This window comes from Rutidosis leptorrhynchoides, chromosome 11, assembly GCF_046630445.1.
Source record: "Rutidosis leptorrhynchoides isolate AG116_Rl617_1_P2 chromosome 11, CSIRO_AGI_Rlap_v1, whole genome shotgun sequence".
Classification (NCBI taxonomy): domain Eukaryota; kingdom Viridiplantae; phylum Streptophyta; class Magnoliopsida; order Asterales; family Asteraceae; genus Rutidosis; species Rutidosis leptorrhynchoides.
The window spans coordinates 113,730,957-113,751,867 of record NC_092343.1 but is presented as its reverse complement, the minus strand read 5'-3'; the positions used below and the strand labels follow the sequence as shown (position 1 = coordinate 113,751,867).

Below are 20,911 nucleotides of genomic sequence, written 5' to 3'. Positions count from 1 at the left end.
TCATTTGACCCCTTCCTCATCTTATATAAAAACTATAATTTCACCTATTTGACCCTTCTTGAGAGTTGTCACAACAAACCAATATGTAGACAGCCAAAATTGCCACTACTAACTGTACCCTGAGTTTATTAAGTTCACCCCTCAACTCATCCAAATCCAAACCAACACTAACACAAAATTATAAAGTATAGTAACAAAAGCAACCACTTAAAACAAAACAAATAACACAAAAAGAAAATACCTTCTAAGTTTCAGCAATTACATCCTTGACTTCCACCTCATCCTTAACTCCAATTTCATCCAAAGCATCACCATTTTCAGCAGGAGGCTGCACCTGTTCATCTTCAGGTAACGGTTCTTCAACATAATCATTCTCAAACGCATCAGCAGGCACCTCATAAATCCTAACTTGCGGCTTTTGCGGATCCTTAACCAAAACATACTTCCCTTCATTCAACTTCATACACAAATCCACAATCGCCTTCACAATTCCCCACATATTTGAAGTATTCAAATTAATCTGCCCTGCAAACTCCTTCGGTTTATACCCAACAACAGCTAATATCACATGATTAAAATGATCTCTTGGATGAACCCTAGTCACATACCCCAATTTCATCATATCAGCATTAGCTAAAATTGCTTGTGCAGTCCATTTCGCAATCTTATTCGCATTATTCTTCAATTCAGTCGCTAAAACCGCACCCCTTTGAGTATCTAACTTCCTCCTCCAATCCACACCCGAGAACTTCGGGTCAAACTCATTCAACGCGTTCAAAGTCAAATACGATTTCTTATCATTAACATCTATATAACTCTGAACCTCACATCTAACAACCAAATTCGTATCATTATCAAGCTTCCACCTCCTATAACGATACCCAACCGAAGCAACCTCCTCACCTTCACTCGCAAACGGATTCGGCTCATCGAAACTAACCTTACCCCCATCCCTAACCAAAACCTGCTGCGAAAAATTCTGATTAATATACGCAGCTTCAACCGACAACGAATGAGCCGAGTTTATATCATCTTTCGCTTCAGGTAACGGCTCCTGCGAAGTCTCATTAACCGACAACAAATCAAGCTGCGAACCATCTCGTTTATCAAAAAACAACTTATTACCAACACGTTGAATCACAATATCCCACGAATAAACCGACCTAGGCGCGCACATTAAGGTCGAAAGTATCGCATCAGTAGCGAAAACAGTCGCTTTATCCTCATTCGCAAGTCTACGAATAACCGGATCATCAGTTGTAGTAACTTTAAAAAAATTCCGATTTTTAAACCGCTCTAAACGTCTTTCGTTTTTCGGCGTCGTCCTATCGTAACTCTTATCATAACTTTCGATCGAACCACAATTAACTAAATCCTCAGGCTCAGGAACAGTAAACGATAATTTCGTAAACGTAGAAAAAGGTATTTGATCTAACATATTCCATTCAGGTTGAATATCAACAGACGATTTAAAAACAGCAGATTCACGCCTAGGGTTATTACCTCCTGTACGATTCGCGTTATACAATCGATCACGCCTAGCGCGTTGTTTTTCAGCTTCACGCTTTTTAGCTTCAACTTCTTCATCACGGCGTTGTGGTAACTGATTGCGGTTGTTTTGAAACCGCCATTTAGGGCCGAATTTAGGTCTAGGTGGTGGTTTGCCGTCAACTAAACGGAACGTGTTGTCGTCGTCAGCGGTGAGTCCGCCGCCGAATGAATCGTCGGTGGTGAAATCGAAAGCGGAATCGGCGGCGGTGTTGTGGCGGTGGATGTTGCGGTTGTTAGGGTTGTTGTAATTAGATCTGGTCCAATCGGCGATACGGCCGAGTTTATCGGAACGGGAGAACGGTGCAAACGGAACGTTGACGGGATGGTTTGGAAGGATTGGGAGTGAGGAGTCTGTGAACTCCGGTGGGCCCCAGCCGTCGGGGTTGAACGGAACATCGCCGATTTCAAAACCTACCATGATTAGGTTGAGAGTGAAAGAGTGGTGAAACTTCTGGTATTTTCAGAACAAAAAAACCCTAGCTGCTTGATGAATGTGATATTACACATAAGCCCCCAATATATCATGGTATTTATATCTGTTGCGAATCTGTGCTCTAGCCCACCAACGGTTTATTTAATTTGGGTCACTTAGTTTTATTTTGGCCAAGCTAAATAATTTTCAGTCCAATTAACGTGATTGATTTGGTTATCAATTTTTTTTTTAATATCAATTTTGATTTTGATGTATTTAAAAATGTTTTTGGAGAATGGAGTAGTGATTAAAGCACTCCTAACGGGAGTTTCATTGTTCCAACCAATTTAATTGTCAAAACCAGTGTTGCAAGAAACCCAATCCTCACCGATTAATCTTAGATTAATCATTTTTAAGAGACACTCATTCCGTTTAAAATCTGTTTAATTAATCGGTGAACGTCAATTAGTGGGTTAAAATCAAATTTGGTAATCAAAGTCGATCAAAGTTAAAATTGGTCAGCATTTTAACATGTATTTAAACTAGAAATTTGTAGTTTTTGAACAAAATGAACAAATTTAGACAATTATGTTAAAGTTAAAGTTTATGTTTATGTTTATGATCTTCTTCTATATTTACACATATAATGTTTTAAAATTTAATATTAGAATGCATAAAGTACAGTCTGATTAATCTCTGAATTGCAGATTAATCATTTCAAAGTCCCGACCGATTAATCCTCGATAGCGAATTTTGCAACCTTGGTCAAAACCATAATACCATTGGCAACATGTAGTCAATGCACTGTCAATGTCCACTTGCCAATCATTTCGTCTATTTTTAGCTTTTTTGAATTCCGAGTGTGTGTGTTTAGTTTACTTGTACATATAGCATTAATAATTGTAAATTGATTTTATTAATTAATTTAGTGGGTTTGTCATGATTGAGAGTAAAATGTGATGAGCTATGAAGATCATGTTCCGGTTGGTTTACAGTTGACCTTTAATCAGCTTACCCAAAACTCACAAACTCGTTCAATAATCTGGGTCGGGCTTAGATCAAGTTCTTGGTTAAGTGTAGGGGTGTTCATCAGTTCAGTTTTTGGTTTTCGGTTTATTCGGTTCGGTTTCTTTGGCTTAGATCAAGGGATTGATGACATATATTGACATACACACATATATTCGGTTCGCTTCACATTTGTGTACAATTTATATACATATATTTGGCAAGCAACAAAATGGGCAACATCGTACGTTTTATGGAAACACCGAAACCTCAATATATTTAGCAAGAAAGTTTGGTGCACCAACACAATCCTATGCGAAATACAAGCCTAAACATATGCGTGGATATCGAAAAGATCAAAGAAATCAACTCTCGAATGGCACAAATGTCTCATCAATCCCTTCCACTACACATCGTCTAACCCGCAAAGAACGGGCACTGGCTAACTCTAGTTTAAAAGCCCCCTTAAATAGTCGTATAGCTCACGGATGCTTGTCTTGGGCCGCATTATACACTTGGTTAAATGGGTAGTATCGTCCAACTTTGTCATCGCATTTGCGGTACTGTATGGGCGTTTCTCCCCAGCTCGAATTATTCAAGTGCCGCGGTGTATAATGTTCCCTCGATAAAGTAGTTCGTGAGATGTAGTTTTATACTCCAAGACACAATGTATAGTATATAGGGCTTTGTAAATTCTCCAAGTTCTTAATGAAATTTTTACTTGCTTTTCAAAAAGAAAAAGAAAAAAAAGTCGAATTGAAATGGTTAAAGTTTCAAAAATGTGAAGCGAAAGAATTTAGAATTTAGAAAAAAATAAGAAATTAAAGTTTTAAATGGGATTTTAAATCCAAGTAAACATACTCTTACTTGAAAAGTTAAAATATCTAATCAGAACCATATATAGCATATGTATACAAATAATATTAATAACTTAATATATTTATTATATATTGTAATTGTAATATATTTATTATATATTGTATAAAAATTGAATATTGTTTTATACTCAGTTTTCGGTTAATCAAATTCAGAATTTTCAAAACCGAAAAACGAACTTGAATCCAGTTTTTGGTTTCGCTCTATCCGGAAACCAATTTTCAAATTCGGTGTGATTTCAATTTGGTCTTCGATTTTGAATGGTCTCAAACCAAATATTGAATAATCCTAGTTAAGTGAAACATTTTGTATATAGTTGACCTGTAGTCGTTAGGATCAAGAACGCACATTGAAAACTCTTGAATACTTTTTAACTATCAAAAAAGCGAAAAACAGATATTTTTGGCAAAAATAGAACACGGGAACAAAATAGAAGGAATACAAAATGTGTAACATATGCACTACACCAAAACAGCTTCAATTAGAGTCATCTTTAAAGATTATTTCAGTTAGTTCTAACTTCCAATGAGCAAATTAGTATTTAAAGTGACTATCAATTAGTATCATCATCATTTACCAGTCTACAAAAATCTACATAAACTGAAATGCTATTTCTAGCATGACGACTTCGTAAGAGATTTACCCCACCAGATATCATAAACAATATCATCAAAATCTTAAAAGTATTCAATCGCTTTTTGTTGCTACTGTTCATTTGTGTCCGTTGTCAATCGTTATTCTCCATATAAATACGTTCCTTGCTTGATTCTGCATCCCAACAACGTTCTCTTATGAAACACAAAACAGATTTATGTATCAAATTTAAGGTTTCAACAAAAGAATGTTTAATCTAAGGTTTCAACAAAAGAATGTACATAAATTTAATGTATCAAATTTAAGGTTTTAATCATTATGTCTGAAGATTCACGGATTAAATGACTAAGGTTGTGTTTGATAAAACAGAATGGTTCAAAATTTTAATGATTCAAAGGTTCTAATTGAATGACAAGAACGTGTTTGATATTATTCTCAATAAACACTAATGATGTAAATCACCATATTAACCTTTTATTCAAATGATTCAGAGGTTCTAACCATGTTTGTATTTCTTATATAATCAGTTAATCTATTATTTTAATGGATAAACAAATCATTAAGGAATTACTATAATTACTAGTATAAGCGAACTAAATATGAAGAGAAGAAAAGATAGATTACCTCAGTCATCAAAGATATTTTTCATCGCATCATAATTAATTTTTGAGCTTGGCTTCTGCAACAAGACCAATATAACAAGTTGATTAAGAAACATTGTTGAAACAAAGGTTTTGTTAGTTTTCAGACAAAACATTTCATTAATATTATGTGCATGAATATCTTATAATTTGGAAACAAACCTCCTTTTTGAATGGTTGAACAGTATCTTCTGAATCAGTTTGGGCAGCCTCCGATTCTGGATTATTTTCGTCCGCCTGATTCAACATCGGACAAAAAGGCATGAATACCACCAGAAAGTTAACAACCCATGTATAAAACAATGTAGTATTAGTTCTATACATAAGTCTTAAAAAGTTTATTTATAGCGGCCCATTAATACATAATTTTAACATATTTGTCTAAAAACATAAGCATAGTCGTTCATTTGTTCAAAAACTCCAAGATTCTAGTTTAAATTTATATTAAATTGTTAACCAATTTTGACTTATACCAACAAATCTGATTTTGACCCATTAACAGACGACGTTTGGCCGATTAATTAAACGGATTTTATCGGTATATTCTTAAAAAGGAGTAATCGGAGTTTTTTACAACAGCAAGTTGATAACCAAGATTATATCATTTTAATGAACTATAACATATACTATAATACAGTAATTCAGATCTAGCAATAATAATGTTACACTTATGACACATACTTTGTCCTAACTTAATCGATTTAACATTCACATCGTTTGTCCAAAGAAACATGAAACGATAGTATACGTTTATATATTTAGTCATTCCTTAAGCATTTAAACAGAGACGAAACAATCATTCTATTGTGTAGTCTACTTTATTAAAGCAATATAAACAAATGATCCATTCCAATAATCAAACTAAAAACAATGAAAAGAAGAAATTGAATACCTCGTCATCAAAAATATTTTTCAACGCATCATAATTTATCTTTGAATTTGATTTCTGCAAGGAAAAAAATACGATGAAGAAACAGTAATTACAAAATCCGGGATGTTTAATATGAAAGTAATAATAATACAAACCTTTTCTGCAAACACTTTAACAGCAACATCTGCAGATTTCTTGACCTCCAATACTCGCTTCCTTTTATTTTTCTGGTTTCAAATTGAACAACATAAAACTCAGAGGTGACAATTTCAACCCATTTACTTATGAATGGGTCGATTCAGTTTATGTCCAAATTCTCATAGCTCAAATGGGTATTATGAATAAGATTAACTTAAAAACAAACAAGCAAAGTGAGTCAAACGGGTCGAGAGTCAGCAAGATGTCTTTTAACCATAAAACCTCATAGATCATTCTATTCAAGAAAAAGTATATTAATATCAAAATAATATACATTTAGAGATCATATTTGACACAATAATAATTAATAAAAAGCATTATTATGTTAGCAAAAACATGTATCAACATTACCCCTTTTGACCCGTTATCAACACGGTAACCCACACCGCACCCAATTTGCCACCTGTACATAAAATCTACTCATCAATATATTTTCCAAAAATATATCTTGATGTGAAGTTATAGGAACTAAGAAAGACATGCCTCTCTTTTGCTTTCGCCTATTTCCTCTGAAGTCCCCGTATTAAGCTTATGTGAAACACCTTGTCCCTAAAAAAACCAAATTACTTATTTCATTAGCCAACATATTTCATTCCTCTTAAGTACTAAAAATAAAGAAATCAATAACTGTATTACCTGCACATAATCCTTGTTCATACGTTCCCATATAATCTTCTTATACTGACTTTCTTTCTCATTGTTAAGATATGAACTCATCTACACAGCACATAAATGTACATATATAATGTTATCATGACGCCAATATAATTGCCAACTATCATAGTATTAACCAACTTGTTTTATGACAGATATTGCTACTTCAACTATCATAGTACTAATTTATATCTTCTGAAAGATTTGTAAATGTTAGAAAATAAATCCCAAATGGAATCTAAGTTCAATTTTGTTTAATACAAATGTTGTAAAAAAAATTGTATATGTTTGAGTCTTAGATTAATAAAAAAAGAATTAAAAAAAAAAATAATAAACACAATTAAAAGAAATTTCCCTTCTTTAGGTGTCATAAAAACTAAGCTTCAGCACCTATGTATGTGAGAAATTTAATTTTCAGTAATTTCTTGAAATAACTGGGAGTAAATATAATAGACATATATAATATATAAATATAAATACAAATAAATCAATAACTGGTGATGCAAATAGTTTGGGGTACCTCGGAATCATCGATATCAGATAGGGTATCTGTTTCGTCATCATCAAAAGTGGAGTCGCTAATTTTGTTGAGTTTTCCAGCTGATTTATAATGATAATAATGTCAAACAAACACACAAAATCAAAAAAATAATGAAATCAGAGAAAACAAAACAAATAATAAGGAGACAATAACTTACAATCACACTTATATGATCGTTTCATATTCGCTTTGAGTTCAGTCTTAAATTAATCGAGTAACAATTATAGGGTTTATGATGAGCTAGAAGTTTCGGCGGGAAATATACGATATCAGATGGGAATATAAAACATTTTGGCCTGTTTTGTTTTTTTCGTCATTAAGTCCTGAATAAATAAAAATAAATAAAAGATATTTGTGTGTAATTTTTTTTCAGTTTGGATACCCAGGTTAAAAAAAAAAAAAAAAAAAAAAAAATTGTGGGGAATTTGGTGGGCAAGATTGTAGATTAGTTAATGAGCCTTTTGGTGTGGATAATGGGCCTGTACAGGTTGCTGATTCTGGTGGGCCGAATGGTCATCTTGAATGACTGGTTGATTTTGTTGGGCCAGATGGGCAGGCTTATTCGGAATTGGGTTTCAATATGGATTCGGTTGTTGTTGGTCGGTTGAAGAATAAAGGTGTTTTGGTTGGCTCGGGATGCGTTTGTGATGAGGAGTCCGCTCCAGCAGGTGAACTCTTCGAAAGCTTTTAAGGGCTCCCTGGATCGGTTCTTGAAACCCCTCCAGTCGTTGGTAAATTGGTGGGACTATCGTCGGGACCCTCTTTTGAATCTCCTAAGGACTATGCATTCTTCTCGCGCGGGAAAATAGGTGTTTCATCGAAAGAGTGAGGGCAAGGTTTCAAGGAATGATAAAAGAGGAAAGTAACTTTGCTCGCAGTCATTTTTTGGTCGAATGCGAGTTGCGTCCTTTCCTTTGTTCGCTTGGTTATGGGATGTAGTTATTTTATTGGTTTCTCTTAGTTATGTTTTGTCGGTTTCCGTTTGGCTTCTTGGTCGGATGTTTTTGTGACATTAGTCGGGTTTTCCGTTGTTGTACTTGTTTATGTGTTTTGTTTGTTTGGCTTCGGCTAGGTAGGCTCGCTTTTAGATGACTGTCAGGTTTAGTTTACTCTAAGTTATGCTTTCTACATGCGAAGCGGCTTGGTGCTTTTCTCTGTATCGTTTCATAGGTTCTTTCACCGTTTAATGAACGTCCCTTAGTTAGAAAGTTAAAGTTTTTCGTCCAAAATAAAAAAAGTGAGGGATAAATTATCATTGTTTAATTTATACTACTCTTATTCATAACATATGTCTTCACAATCACACTATGCTACAGCAGCGCCAACTCACCATTTCCTTCGCATTAGACCATATATATCAGTCTGCCAGTTTGAGGCGTTAGATGAGATGTAACCAACATGGCAAAACTAACAGAGCCTAACGACGCGTCAGTTGTGGGCGCATTGGACTTTTGACGCAAAAAAAATCATCACTTTCTTTTTCAGCCAATCACTCATTTAATAAATATTTTTACTTTTTTATTTTCCCACCTAATTTTCAATCAAATTTTATCACATCACTCTACCCAATTAAACGATAAATCAACCGAACAAACACCCAACTACACAGTAAACTAACCGAACAAACACCCTAACTAATAACTACTCTGTATGATTATGATTAAAATTACTTTTCGATTATTGATTTAGATTTACATGAGGATATCATATAATTCTCTCTACAAATCAACCATTAATTATTTGAAATTTTAATAATAAATTTGAACTTAACACTTGTAACATACTCAATTAAAATAACAAGACCAAAAACAGTTTCAAAATTCATAAAGTTAATATGAATCTTATACACCATTTCACGATCAATATATAATGCTAAACGTATAAACTTCCTCTTACTATACCTATAGTAAATTATAAATTTTAACAAACATAATAAGATAAGAATAAGAAAAAGAATAATATTTATAGTAGAATATCTCATCATACTTCTTGTAATCAATACTCAACATATGCCTCATCACCATCATAATCATAACCATAACCATTCACTTGGTGTTCATCATCATCACCTTCAATTTCATCATCATTATAATCCATATCATTTGTATCTTTACCTTTATTGCTTGATTCTACATTCTCATCATCAACACGGTTCTTTTTCATACTTGGCTGAAAGAACACGAATAGGATTTTTTAAAAAAAAAATAAAAAAATAAAAACAGATTCCAACAAAAACATGTTTCATCCATCTAAAAATATAGATAACTCCATCCAATGGAGAAAATTTCAGACCCATTTGACCATTACAAAAATTGAATGTATTCAATAATTCATATAAGTCACAAACATACTTTCCTTACTACAGGATATTTTTGATATTCTAAAGCAGTGAAAATGATTATGACTCAAGACTCAAGAGTAAAGTCAAACTAGCTACTCTTTTATCATAAACCGTAACATGTATATACTTATGAATAGAATCTACAAGGTTGCAAAAATGGCTACTCGGGCAGTACTCGGTCAGGACTTTTTAGGGAGTACTCGGCAACTCATGAGTATTCGCATGTTGACCAAGTTTGACTTTGACCAAGTTTGACCGGCTTTCCAAGTAATAACGATTTTTGACCGATTTTCCGCATAATCCTGAGCTTTGGCCGAGTTTTACAGAGTTTGACCAAGTTTGACCGAGTACTCCCCGAATTGCAAAAAACGAGTACCGAGTAATTCCAAGTAATCTAAACCAAAGTGGACAGATCAAACAGCTAAAGTGACTCTTGAATCATATTTGTACTACTAGTCGTTTTTTAAGTATACTTGACAATTGTTAAGCTATTTAATTTATAGATTAATTTATGAAATTCCACCAGCAAACTAATAAAGGAGAAAATAAGAATTTGCTTACCTCGTCATCATCAAAGATATTCTTCAATACATCATAATTAATTTTTGAACTCAGTTTCTGCAGCAAGACCAAAATAAAGTTGATGAAACACATAGATATAGTTTCTTTTATATTCCATGCTGGAAATTACAAGTGTATAATAACATATACGCATTACCTAATACAAGTGCGTGTTGTGTGTGTGTGTGTGTGTGTGTGTGTATATATAGGGGTAGGATCAAGAGGGAAGTAACCAATCGGGGGGAAGCGGGGGGAAACAAAACATGAAGAAAAAAAAACGTTCATATTCTTCACGAACAATATTATCTTGAATGTTATTTTTGCCGATCGTTTTCCCGCCTAAATAATAACATTCATCACGAAGTGTCTCTTCTAAATGTTCATATTTTCGTGTGATCTTGATGCCAGAAAAAAAAAAATTAGAAAAACGAAAAAAAAAAAAAATTTTGCTTCCCCCCGATTGGCTGCCCCTATATATATATATATATATATATATATATATATATATATATATATATATATATATATATATATATATATATATATATATTAGATCTTGGGACAAACCTTTTTTGTGAATAGTTGGCCGGCAGCTTCCGCAGCAGTTTGGGCAGGTTTAGCGTTCTTAGCCTCCAGTTCTCGCTTTTTTTTATCTCTCTGGTTTCACAACAACAAAAAAATAAAAAAATAAAAACATGTAATCGAGGATAACCATTAACTAACCATGCATGAACTGATGTGGCCCAAGTTCTATAAAAAATTCTGAATTAATTCCTATAATTATTATCAACTAACCATGCATGAACTGTTGTTCAAACTTTGAATAGGTACAACCAAGAGTTGTAAATATCGACTTTGAGTTCAAATAGAATACTTAAGGTGGCAATTTCGACTTGTTTACTAATTGATGCTTGATTTGAGCAACTCTGGATGTACGGGTAAAACAGACGAAATTACAGTTAGACTGCGACATACTATTGATCAGATATAATATTAAGAGACAACATGTTTCGGGTCACCCCATTTCGGTCCCTGCCGAATTTTGCCAAATTTAAACAGTTACCCAAATTTTACAATTTCCACCTCCGAAAACTATTTACACATTGACCCAATTTCCAAATTTATAAATTATAACATCAAAAATAAAATAAAATATGTGTACCTCTTTTTTGGTTGCAACTGCTTCAGCTGCTGCAGCAGCAAGTGCCTGTGCTTCACGTATTTCCTCTGAAGTCCCGGTATATAGCTTACGTGCAGCTGCTGCTGCTGCTTCCTTAGCTGCTTGTTCCTGAAAAACCACTTTACTATTTTAATACATATATATATATAATATATATATATATATATATATATATATATATATATATATATATATATATATATATATATATATATATAGTAGAGGGATCAAATGAGAACTTTTTTAGTGTGAGAACCCTGAGAACCAGGGAATTCGAGCAAAAAAAAGTGGCGGCCGAACAAAAAATCAACATATTCGAACATTTTTTTTTTTTTGGCGGCCGAACAAATTTCCAGATAGTCGAACTATTTTGGCTAGATGCAAGTTCTATTTGTGTTCTACATCTTATGTAGAACAGGATGTACAACACAGCATGTAGAATATGCTATTCTACATCAATTTTCATCAAATTAAGTTAGGGTTTAGATTTAAGGTTTAGATTTTAGGGTCTAGGGTTTAGATTTTAGGGTCTAGGGTTTAGATTTTAGGGTCTAGGGTTTAGATTTAGGGTTTAGAATGAGTTTTTTACACGAACGGTTTAGAGTTTAGGGTTTAGGGTTTAGGGTTGAGGGTTTACGGAGTAAACCCGATACCCTAAACCCTAAACTCTAAATCGGGCTAAATAAAAAAAAAATTTGATTTTTGAAAAAAAAAAAAACAGGTGAAATTCGAACAAAAAAAAGAAATTCGAACGTGTTCTACATTTTTGTGTTCTATCTTATGTATTCTACATGCATGTTCTACATGTAGAATCAAACAGATATGGTGATATTAGAACAAAAAAACTAGCGGCCGAACAATTTTTGTTCCAATTCGAACGAATTTGCGTTCTACAATTTTGTAGAATCAAACACAAAATGTAGAACATGTGATTAAATGCATCTAAATATTTGTTCGACTCAATTTTTTTTGTTCGTCCGCTTGATTTTTTGTTCGAATTTCTTTGTTTTGTTCGTCCGCCAGTTCTCAGAGTTCTCACAGTACTAGAGTTCTCAGTGGATCCTCTCCCTATATATATATATATATATATATATATATATGTATATATATATATATGTATGTATATATATATATATATGTATATATATATATATGTATGTATATATATATATATGTATGTATATATATATATATATATATATATATATATATATATATATATATATATATATATATATATATATATAGAGAGAGAGGGGGGGTTGCAGAAGCGGGTTGGGTTATCTAAGAGACTGATGAGAAGTTTAGACTGTAATGTGTGTGTTATGTGTTTTGAAGGTGTGTAGTATGTGTTTTATGTAGTGTTTGTTTATGTAATAAATAGGAGATATGATAGGTAACAGGAGGGGGAAAAAATCAATAGATTAACATAGTTTAAGAATTTGACCAAATTTTGTTTTACATAATAGTAAATATAATCTATTTATTTCTACAATGACTTAGACCACAACAACAACAACAACAATACCCAATCCCACGAATGTAGGGTATGGGGGAGGTGGAGTGTAGACAATCATTCCTCGTACTCTAGACTAGAAGGAAATCCCTACTCCACTTGCGGGTATAGAACCCGCGACTAGATAAGATCGTCCCTCCCTCTACTCGAGAGCCAAGAGATTGCTTCCTAAAGGACCTCCGGCCAGAACTGCTCATCCAAACGAAATAATGCGGACATATGTACCTGTAAGAGTTATGTGCGCCTAGGGAGATGCAACCATACGAGGTAGCCATAAAAAAAGACTAATATAGTAGTGAAATTAGTTAAGGTAATTACCAACACTAGACTACAATACTAAGGTAATGAAATTAGTTAATTACCTGCATGTACTCTTTGTTCATCCGTTCCCAAATAATCTTCTTAAGCCGACTTTCTTCCTTGTTGTGCAGGTAGCAACTGACCTACTCCACAAAAGTAAGTAAACTAGATTTAGATACATTAATTTCAAAAAAAAAAAAAAAAACATAATTACTAAGATAGTCCCTGTGGTTTCATCCAAATTGCTGAAATAGTCCCTGGGGTTTATTTTTGATCTACTTGGTCCTCGTGGTTCTCAAAATGTTACTGAGATAGTCCCAGTGGTTTCACCAAATTTCTGAAACTCCAGGGACTATCTCGGACTATCTCAGCAACATTTTGAAACCATGAGGTCTATCTCAGTCAAATAAAACCCTAGGGACTATTTTAGCAATTTGAGTGAAACCACAGGGGATTTCTCAGTAATTATGTCTTTTAAAAGTTTATAATTTTGAAACTTAGACATGTTTATACAAGTTGTACCTCAGAATCATCAATGTCAGAAAGTGTATCTGTTTCATCAACAGATGTTTCATCGACATCAGCAGGTGAATCTTTTGAGCTTTCGACAGTATCTACGTTATCACTAATTTTGTTGAGCTTTTCAGGATTGCGAGCTGATAAGATTATGTCAAAAAAAAGTATATAAACGTACGAACATGTTATCCTCAACTTATATTTAAAAAAAAAAAAAAAAACAAAAAGAATAAAAAAAGAGTAATATCACTTACAAGCATCTTGGGCCTCTTTAAAGGAGCCTCGATCATTTTGTTTAGTGTTGACTTTGAGTTGACTATTGTATTGAGTTTCCTGCATAATATATGAATAACAAAACACCTCAACACAGCATGGAAACCATAATTAATATTGTACATGCACACATCAGCACCACATAGTATTAAACAAAAAACAAGCAAGCAGAACAATATTACCTTTTGTTAGATGATATTAAGGGTTCAAATTTCGACACAATTACTTTTAAAAAAAGAAGAAAAATCAAATCGGTTGTAAGTCGTAGGAAGTGTATGTTCACATCATAAAGCTTACCAAAAAACATCACTCAAAAAATATACAATTTTAAAAAATAAATAGTTTCTGCAATTAAGCTTAACCTGCAATGCAATTAGAGAAAATAAATAAATATGGATGTTGACCAAGTTTGACCAAGTTTAAGAAAAAATCGCTACTCGGGGAGTACTCGGTCGGGAATTTTAGGGGAGTACTCGGCAACTCAGGCAGTACTCGGATGTTGACCAAGTTTGACTTTGACCCATGTTGACCGAGTTTTGACCGACTTTGACCAAGTTTGACATAAAATCCCATTGCTATTAACATTATAAATAAGTTGAAGATGAAAGCCAAGTGTTTTAACATCTTCCCGTACATTCCCGTTATTCGTTGACTTTGGGCAAGGCTCAATGCCAAGAGTTGACTCGGTCAAACTTTCCACCGATTCCTTGGATAATCTTGCCAATTCAGCACGTTGAAAAGCTGGAGGTTCAGACCCATCAAGCCCACCACAAAACTCCAAATAACAATTTTTGCAAAGCCCAAATCCAGATTGAGCTAAACTACTTTTGTGCTGACACACCACTTCTGTTGTTCCAGGTAGCTTTAAATCACTTTCAGATTGTTTGCAGTTCTTCATTTCGTTCTCGAAATCCTCGGCGTTTTGTGTGAACTCGTCCATCTAGTCAGCAATTGAAATAATATATGAGTTATACCATAAGTAAACTAATCTACAAAGGTGTTGTTTGGTTTTTAAGATGTTTTTGTCTGAAGATCAGCGGACCATAATGCTGAATAGTGAAGACTGCTTGTTTATATGTCTGCAAAATAGCTTAATCCTATCTGCAACACTTAATTAAAAGTATATTTTTAAGTCTGCGATGTTGAAGATAAAAAAGACATTATGTTATCTAATGTCTTCAAGAAAAACAAACAGTCTGCAGTAAAGACGTTTGCGAACATAAGACATAATAAGATCTGCAAACTGGAAAACAAACAACACCAAATAAATAAAAAAATCTCATCTTTCGATACAAAAAGTGCTTATAAAACTTACTGTTAAACTCCCGGCCGCTGTGTTTTCGAATTCGATTAATCTCTTTGTCAATGTTGCTTCACATATGTGTACAACTTTAACCTAAATACAAAAAGTATAAAAAGATTAAATTCGCATAGTGATTAACAATATAATTCAAATATTTAACTAGACTAGATTATAAAACTATTCATATCCAAATTATTTAGCAAAAAAAAAAGTAAATTTAAGAGGACTGAGAACACTAGAAAAATTATATATATACAATCATATATGGAATCGTAAGTTATATACTTCTATCTATAGTTTTAGAATTTGGTTATACTTACAACATCTGATCTTGAAAAATTATAACCATGCAACACTGAAGAAACATATATAGCTGCTGCACATATTCCACTAGGTTTCCTCCCAGTCTTTAAGAAATCAATGAAAAGGAAGATGACTTATGTAAACAAAAACTTAACAACTGGGAAACCAACTTATTATCAAATTTCAGAAACGGTCAAACCTGAATCCAATCTCTTTTCATGCTAACTACAAGGTGCAATGCAGTGTTCAAAACATTCGTTCTACCATCCCCCTCTATTAGTTCTGCCACACAAAGTACAATCAACTATTAGCAAATATACTTGAAATACATGAAAACAGTGTTGCAGAACTCGGAATTACTCGGCGAGTACTAGACAAGTCCTCGGTCAAACTCGGTCAAAAATCCATAAAACTTGGGATTACTAGGAAAAACGATCAAAACAAGGCCAAAACTCGGTCAAAACTAGGGATTACTCGAAAAATCAGTCAAAATCGGTCAAAGTCAAAGTTGGTCAACATCTGAGTACGCCATGAGTTGCCGAGTATTCCTAAAAAGTCCCGACCGAGTACTCCCCCCAGTAGCGGTTATTGCAACCTTGCATGAAACTAACTACAAGGGAAGAGACACTATGGTACATAAAACATATGATATCTACTATATCTTTTGAATATGAGCATGTACTTGATAACCTAAATTATATATCACATTTAACGAGCAAGCATATATAATCAATGACATAATTAGACCCTCAAAAACAAAAATCTCATAAGCATATATAATCAATGACATAATTAGACCCTCAAAAACAAAAATCAATGAGATAATGTGACCCTCAAAAACAAAAAACAATGAAGTTATAAAATTATAAAAAGGGTGTGGGTGATAAAACATAATGATTAAGCCCTAAATGGTTCAAAATCTTAATGACTCAAAGGTTCTGATTGAACATGGTCCTGAACGACAATAACCTGTTTGATATGTTTTGCAGATATGATAAATGTTTAGCAACTTAAGAAAATAGAACATGGAGATTTTAAATGACAATCAAACTTACCACTTGTATATCTATACATAAAGAGGCTAGGATCAACTGGCTTTTGAACAAAGGGATGATTATGGAAGTTCAATAACCTGATAAGTTGTAAATACACAGTGCCTAATTCATAACTACAAATATAAAATTTCACTATTAGTTTACTAGAAATATAAAAAGATACTCAGAAATATTTAATAGTTAAGAATAGCATCCTTACACACTAACAGCCAATTCACTTGAAAACTCAATGAGCAGAAAAGCTTTATCCTGTTCCCTGTATAACATAATAACACCAACCATCAATTGATAACTAACTCAACAAACCAATCACAATGTTAACAAGTTTTAATGTTCACAAGGGTAAAAAGGTCTTTTTACAATTTTCCCATCTTTCCTTTTTTTCTCTGTCGCTGACATCATCATGACGTCGTCCCTCTTATTTTTTCCCTTTTCTTGTATTTTTTGGGCTTTTGTTTTTGCCCCAATGAAGTGGGGCCTGTATTTGACTAGTTTAGTTATTAACATGGTTCAACCATGCCACATACACAAAGCATGTGCTACTAACTGCCATGAGACACGCCATTAGGCAAAAGTAACACTAAATGTACATAACATTAAATGGAACATAACAATTAAATATGTCTTAAGTTGACTATCTCTACATGAATTTAAACTCTTCCTAAAAAGAAAATGATTATCTCCAAGTTTACATTACTTAGTATCATATCATTATTATGGCCTTACATTAGGAATACTAAAATTAAGCTTTTGCTTATATGAGAACACTAATGATCCAAAATACTTTACTCAAAAAAAAAAAAAAAAAAAAAAATTAATAAAAAAATACTGACCGGCACGCAAGATAGAGACAAGCAGCTGCAACTAGGGATCTTCTACGTCCTTTTGTAAAGTTACGTTCAACAGCTATCTATAATCATAAACGAATTAAAAAATTTTACATTTCTTGATAACATGCACCAAATATTTGTATATCATCACTTGGTACTCTAATTTTCTGATTCAATTCAAATTTATATCCAAATTATGTAATAAGCATTAACCTCGTAATATTTAGCAGCATGATTAACATTTCGAATCCCATATTTGTCTACCAACTGATCTATTATTGCATACCCTGTAACAATATCAACATATATTAGCACCAATTCCCTTGATACAGGATATAACAAAGTTTAAAAAAAAAAAAAAAAAAAAAAAAAAAAAACACACACACACACAATATACCCACCTTTCTCCAAGGTTCTTCTATGTGACTCACCGCACGAACTTCCTATTTTAATAAGATTACCTGACAGATGAGCCTGTAATGAAATATAAGACACAAAAAATAACATTGAAATCATTTAATAATCGAGTAGATATAAATATAAACTACGTTTTTATAAAATGTAAACTTACCCCTCCTGATGAATCTTTAACAAAAGTAGCATCTTCGGTATATAAATCTTGAGATATAACTCTTCCACAATCAACACATGATCTAACAAACAATGATGCATATATCGTATAGAAATTAATCAACTAGACAGAAATTTACAATACGGATACTGTATAAGTTAAGTATATCCACAAGATTATAATGTACGTATCACAATTTTACTTGTTATTGTAACCATATCACCAGTTTAAAAGTTATATTCATATAAATTTTATAAAAGCAATAATTAAAATATTACATACACTAAAAAAAATGTTAAGTTTGTTACACACGATATAATTTGGTAAAGCTTGATGCATTTTCAGATAAATAAACATTAAATATATACGTACACGGTGCCGGTTGAATAATCACGATATGGCTCGCTATTTTTGGCACAATGAACGCACCAAGTCATCTCTTTTCACCTGAAACTTACCACAAAATCCATTTACATTGTTGTATTTCGTGTTTTAGGTTAATATACTATAAGATGATAACGCAATTGAAAAGGTACTCAAATTAGCATATTAAAAAGGCAGTTAACATCTTCAATTGAAACTGAGATACGGATTTATTAATATTAAAATAATATTTTGATATATCTTCAAGAGTTAATCACTACTACAATGTTCATCTAAATCTAGTCACTTAACTAACAAATAAAAAATTTATAACGAAAGAATTAAAAACAATTTTACATTTCAGAATAAGCAAGTTAATGAACCAAATCGTTTCGGTAACGATTACTCGCTGACCCAGTACCAAAAGGACAATAATTTGGTTAACAAACCAAACTATTGAAGTTGGCTTTAAAGCTGTAAAATTCTCAAAGTTTCTTTGGGGCATTTTATCGAACACTTGGTGCTCATATACAAAAGTATACAAATTTATCAATAAAAGAAGGATGTTGCAGCATAATAACTTAACAAATATTGTCTACTGTCGAACCTTTTAACATAAGTTCAATTTCAAATATATTATATCACAATTCTTCTACTACATGTAGCGAATTTAAGACAAAATACAAGAACATAACATACCTAAAGATAATAACATAAATCGAAGGTCACAAACAAGTGCTATTTGAAGTCATCAAAAACCCTTTGGGAGTACGAATCTGAAGACCAGCTTGAAAACTGTCAGGAAAAAAAAAAAAAAAAAAAAAGGGCAGAGATGAGAAGAACAAAAGTAACGCCGTTTACGTTTTTTCATAAAGAGCTCTTAACAAAACTTATTCGACTGATTCGGTCAGATCATGCTCATTAAGTTCGTTTACTTGTATCTTATTTTTATTTTCGTCAAAATTAAAAGAAAAACTTCTTGATGGTCGTCCTGTGTTTTATTCCAAATTTTACAAGGAGTCCATATAATTTTTCTTTAATTGGGTGGTCAGTGTAATTTACCAATGTCACGTTAACAGACGTTAAAAAAGTTTGTTAAGTAGATATTTTGGTGGTCCCTGATGTTAAAAAACCTTAACAATAATAATTATAGTTGATTTGTAATAAGTGAAAAGTGATGTAGTTGATTGTAATAAATGAAAACGTAAACAATAATAATTGTGATTGATTTTAATAAGTAAAAAGTTATGTATGATAAGATGGTGTGAGGTTTCTCTCAAAGATTTAGCTCGATTTATAGTTTAAGATTTAGGACCCTCTATCCTAATTCATATACGGGCCTTATCTTACAAGCACCCATATGAGAGAAGGACTTCTTACAAGCGTCAATGTGGGCAATTCACCCAGTTACGGGTCTCATCGCTCGGGGGCTCGTCACCCAAGAATTTTACTCGCTAGTGGGAACCTAATGTGGGTGTTGCTAGGAAGATTTCTTATGCGAAAAAAAGTGTTAGCACATATTTTATTTAATTATTTTTCTTTATTAACAAAATATAAATATATTTTAAATATTAAAATTATATATAAAGTATATATAGGCCTCGTTTGATTTTTTTTCTTATTAAGTCCTGAATCTGAATAGATATATGATGTCTGTGAGGAATAAGTGATGAATAAATAATTTGTGTTTGTTTTATGTGCTGATGTTTTATGTGCTGAAAATTTGTCTGAATAATTAAAATTACTAAGTTAACCCTATATGCGAGCAATTATAATAGCAGTTATTAACACGTAAAAACTTAAATGTAAATTCACACTTAATTCAGTTTTTTCTATTAAGACGCGTCTTATTTTATAAGTTAAAAACAAACACCCCTTCATGACTTTTTAAGTTAAGTTTCATATATATGAAAACTATTTGAGTCAAAAACAAACATTGCCATAAAGTATGACAAATATCAAAGTATTAGTAAATTGATAGGCGTGCCTTACTTATCACTTCTTCTAGTGTTACATTCTGATTGTTTTGTTTTTTTGGTTTTAGTAAAATGTAAAGTTGATCTTTTAGATATTCATCCTTGAATGTACGTCATAACACAATATTCATCACTTAATTCGTTAATTTTCATTCTAGGGTTTTCTGTTTGTCACCAATAGGTTCCTCTCTAATTCCACCATAACTATATACTACGGAGTATTATTTATTTTTAATTTTATTTAAAAAAAAAAAAAAAAACAAACTTACACAGACCAATTAACCACAAAATATATATATATATATATATATATATATATATATATATATATATATATATATATATATATATATATATATATATATATATATATATATATATATATATATAGTGGTAGGATCAAGAGGGAAGTAACCATTCGGGGGGAAGCGGGGGGAAGCAAAAACTTTTTTTTTTTTCGTTTTTTGAAAAAACTTTGTT

The 20,911-nt window shown here is 32.4% G+C and overlaps 2 protein-coding genes across 4 annotated transcripts; both read right to left on the bottom strand.

The window, feature by feature from the left end:
* Nucleotides 1-244: 244 nt before the first annotated feature.
* On the bottom strand, nucleotides 245-2,020 carry LOC139876640 (eukaryotic translation initiation factor 3 subunit D-like). The gene has a single exon (XM_071863980.1). The coding sequence runs from the start codon at nucleotides 1,967-1,969 to the stop codon at nucleotides 245-247; it is 1,725 nt and encodes a 574-aa protein (XP_071720081.1). The 5' UTR covers nucleotides 1,970-2,020.
* Nucleotides 2,021-9,154: 7,134 nt separating this feature from the next.
* LOC139876689 (transcription factor IIIB 60 kDa subunit-like) lies at nucleotides 9,155-19,276 on the bottom strand. Of its 3 annotated transcripts, none has more exons than XM_071864062.1 (19): nucleotides 19,155-19,276; nucleotides 18,465-18,539; nucleotides 18,093-18,174; nucleotides 17,923-17,995; nucleotides 17,735-17,808; nucleotides 17,525-17,601; nucleotides 16,891-16,947; nucleotides 16,692-16,768; nucleotides 15,836-15,918; nucleotides 15,654-15,740; nucleotides 15,346-15,426; nucleotides 14,665-14,970; nucleotides 14,012-14,090; nucleotides 13,764-13,897; nucleotides 13,304-13,384; nucleotides 11,408-11,533; nucleotides 10,813-10,902; nucleotides 10,246-10,302; nucleotides 9,155-9,512 (listed from the first exon to the last, which is right to left on the bottom strand). In XM_071864062.1, the coding sequence occupies exons 2-19, from the start codon at nucleotides 18,527-18,529 to the stop codon at nucleotides 9,339-9,341; spliced, it is 1,803 nt and encodes a 600-aa protein (XP_071720163.1). In that variant the 5' UTR covers nucleotides 18,530-18,539; nucleotides 19,155-19,276; the 3' UTR covers nucleotides 9,155-9,338. The 3 variants fall into 3 exon arrangements, with proteins under 3 accessions (XP_071720163.1, XP_071720162.1, XP_071720161.1); XM_071864061.1 differs by having other exon boundaries at nucleotides 9,156-9,512; nucleotides 16,692-16,804; nucleotides 18,465-18,545; nucleotides 19,155-19,244; XM_071864060.1 differs by having other exon boundaries at nucleotides 9,158-9,512; nucleotides 16,692-16,804.
* Between the last annotated feature and the right edge of the window lie 1,635 nt (nucleotides 19,277-20,911).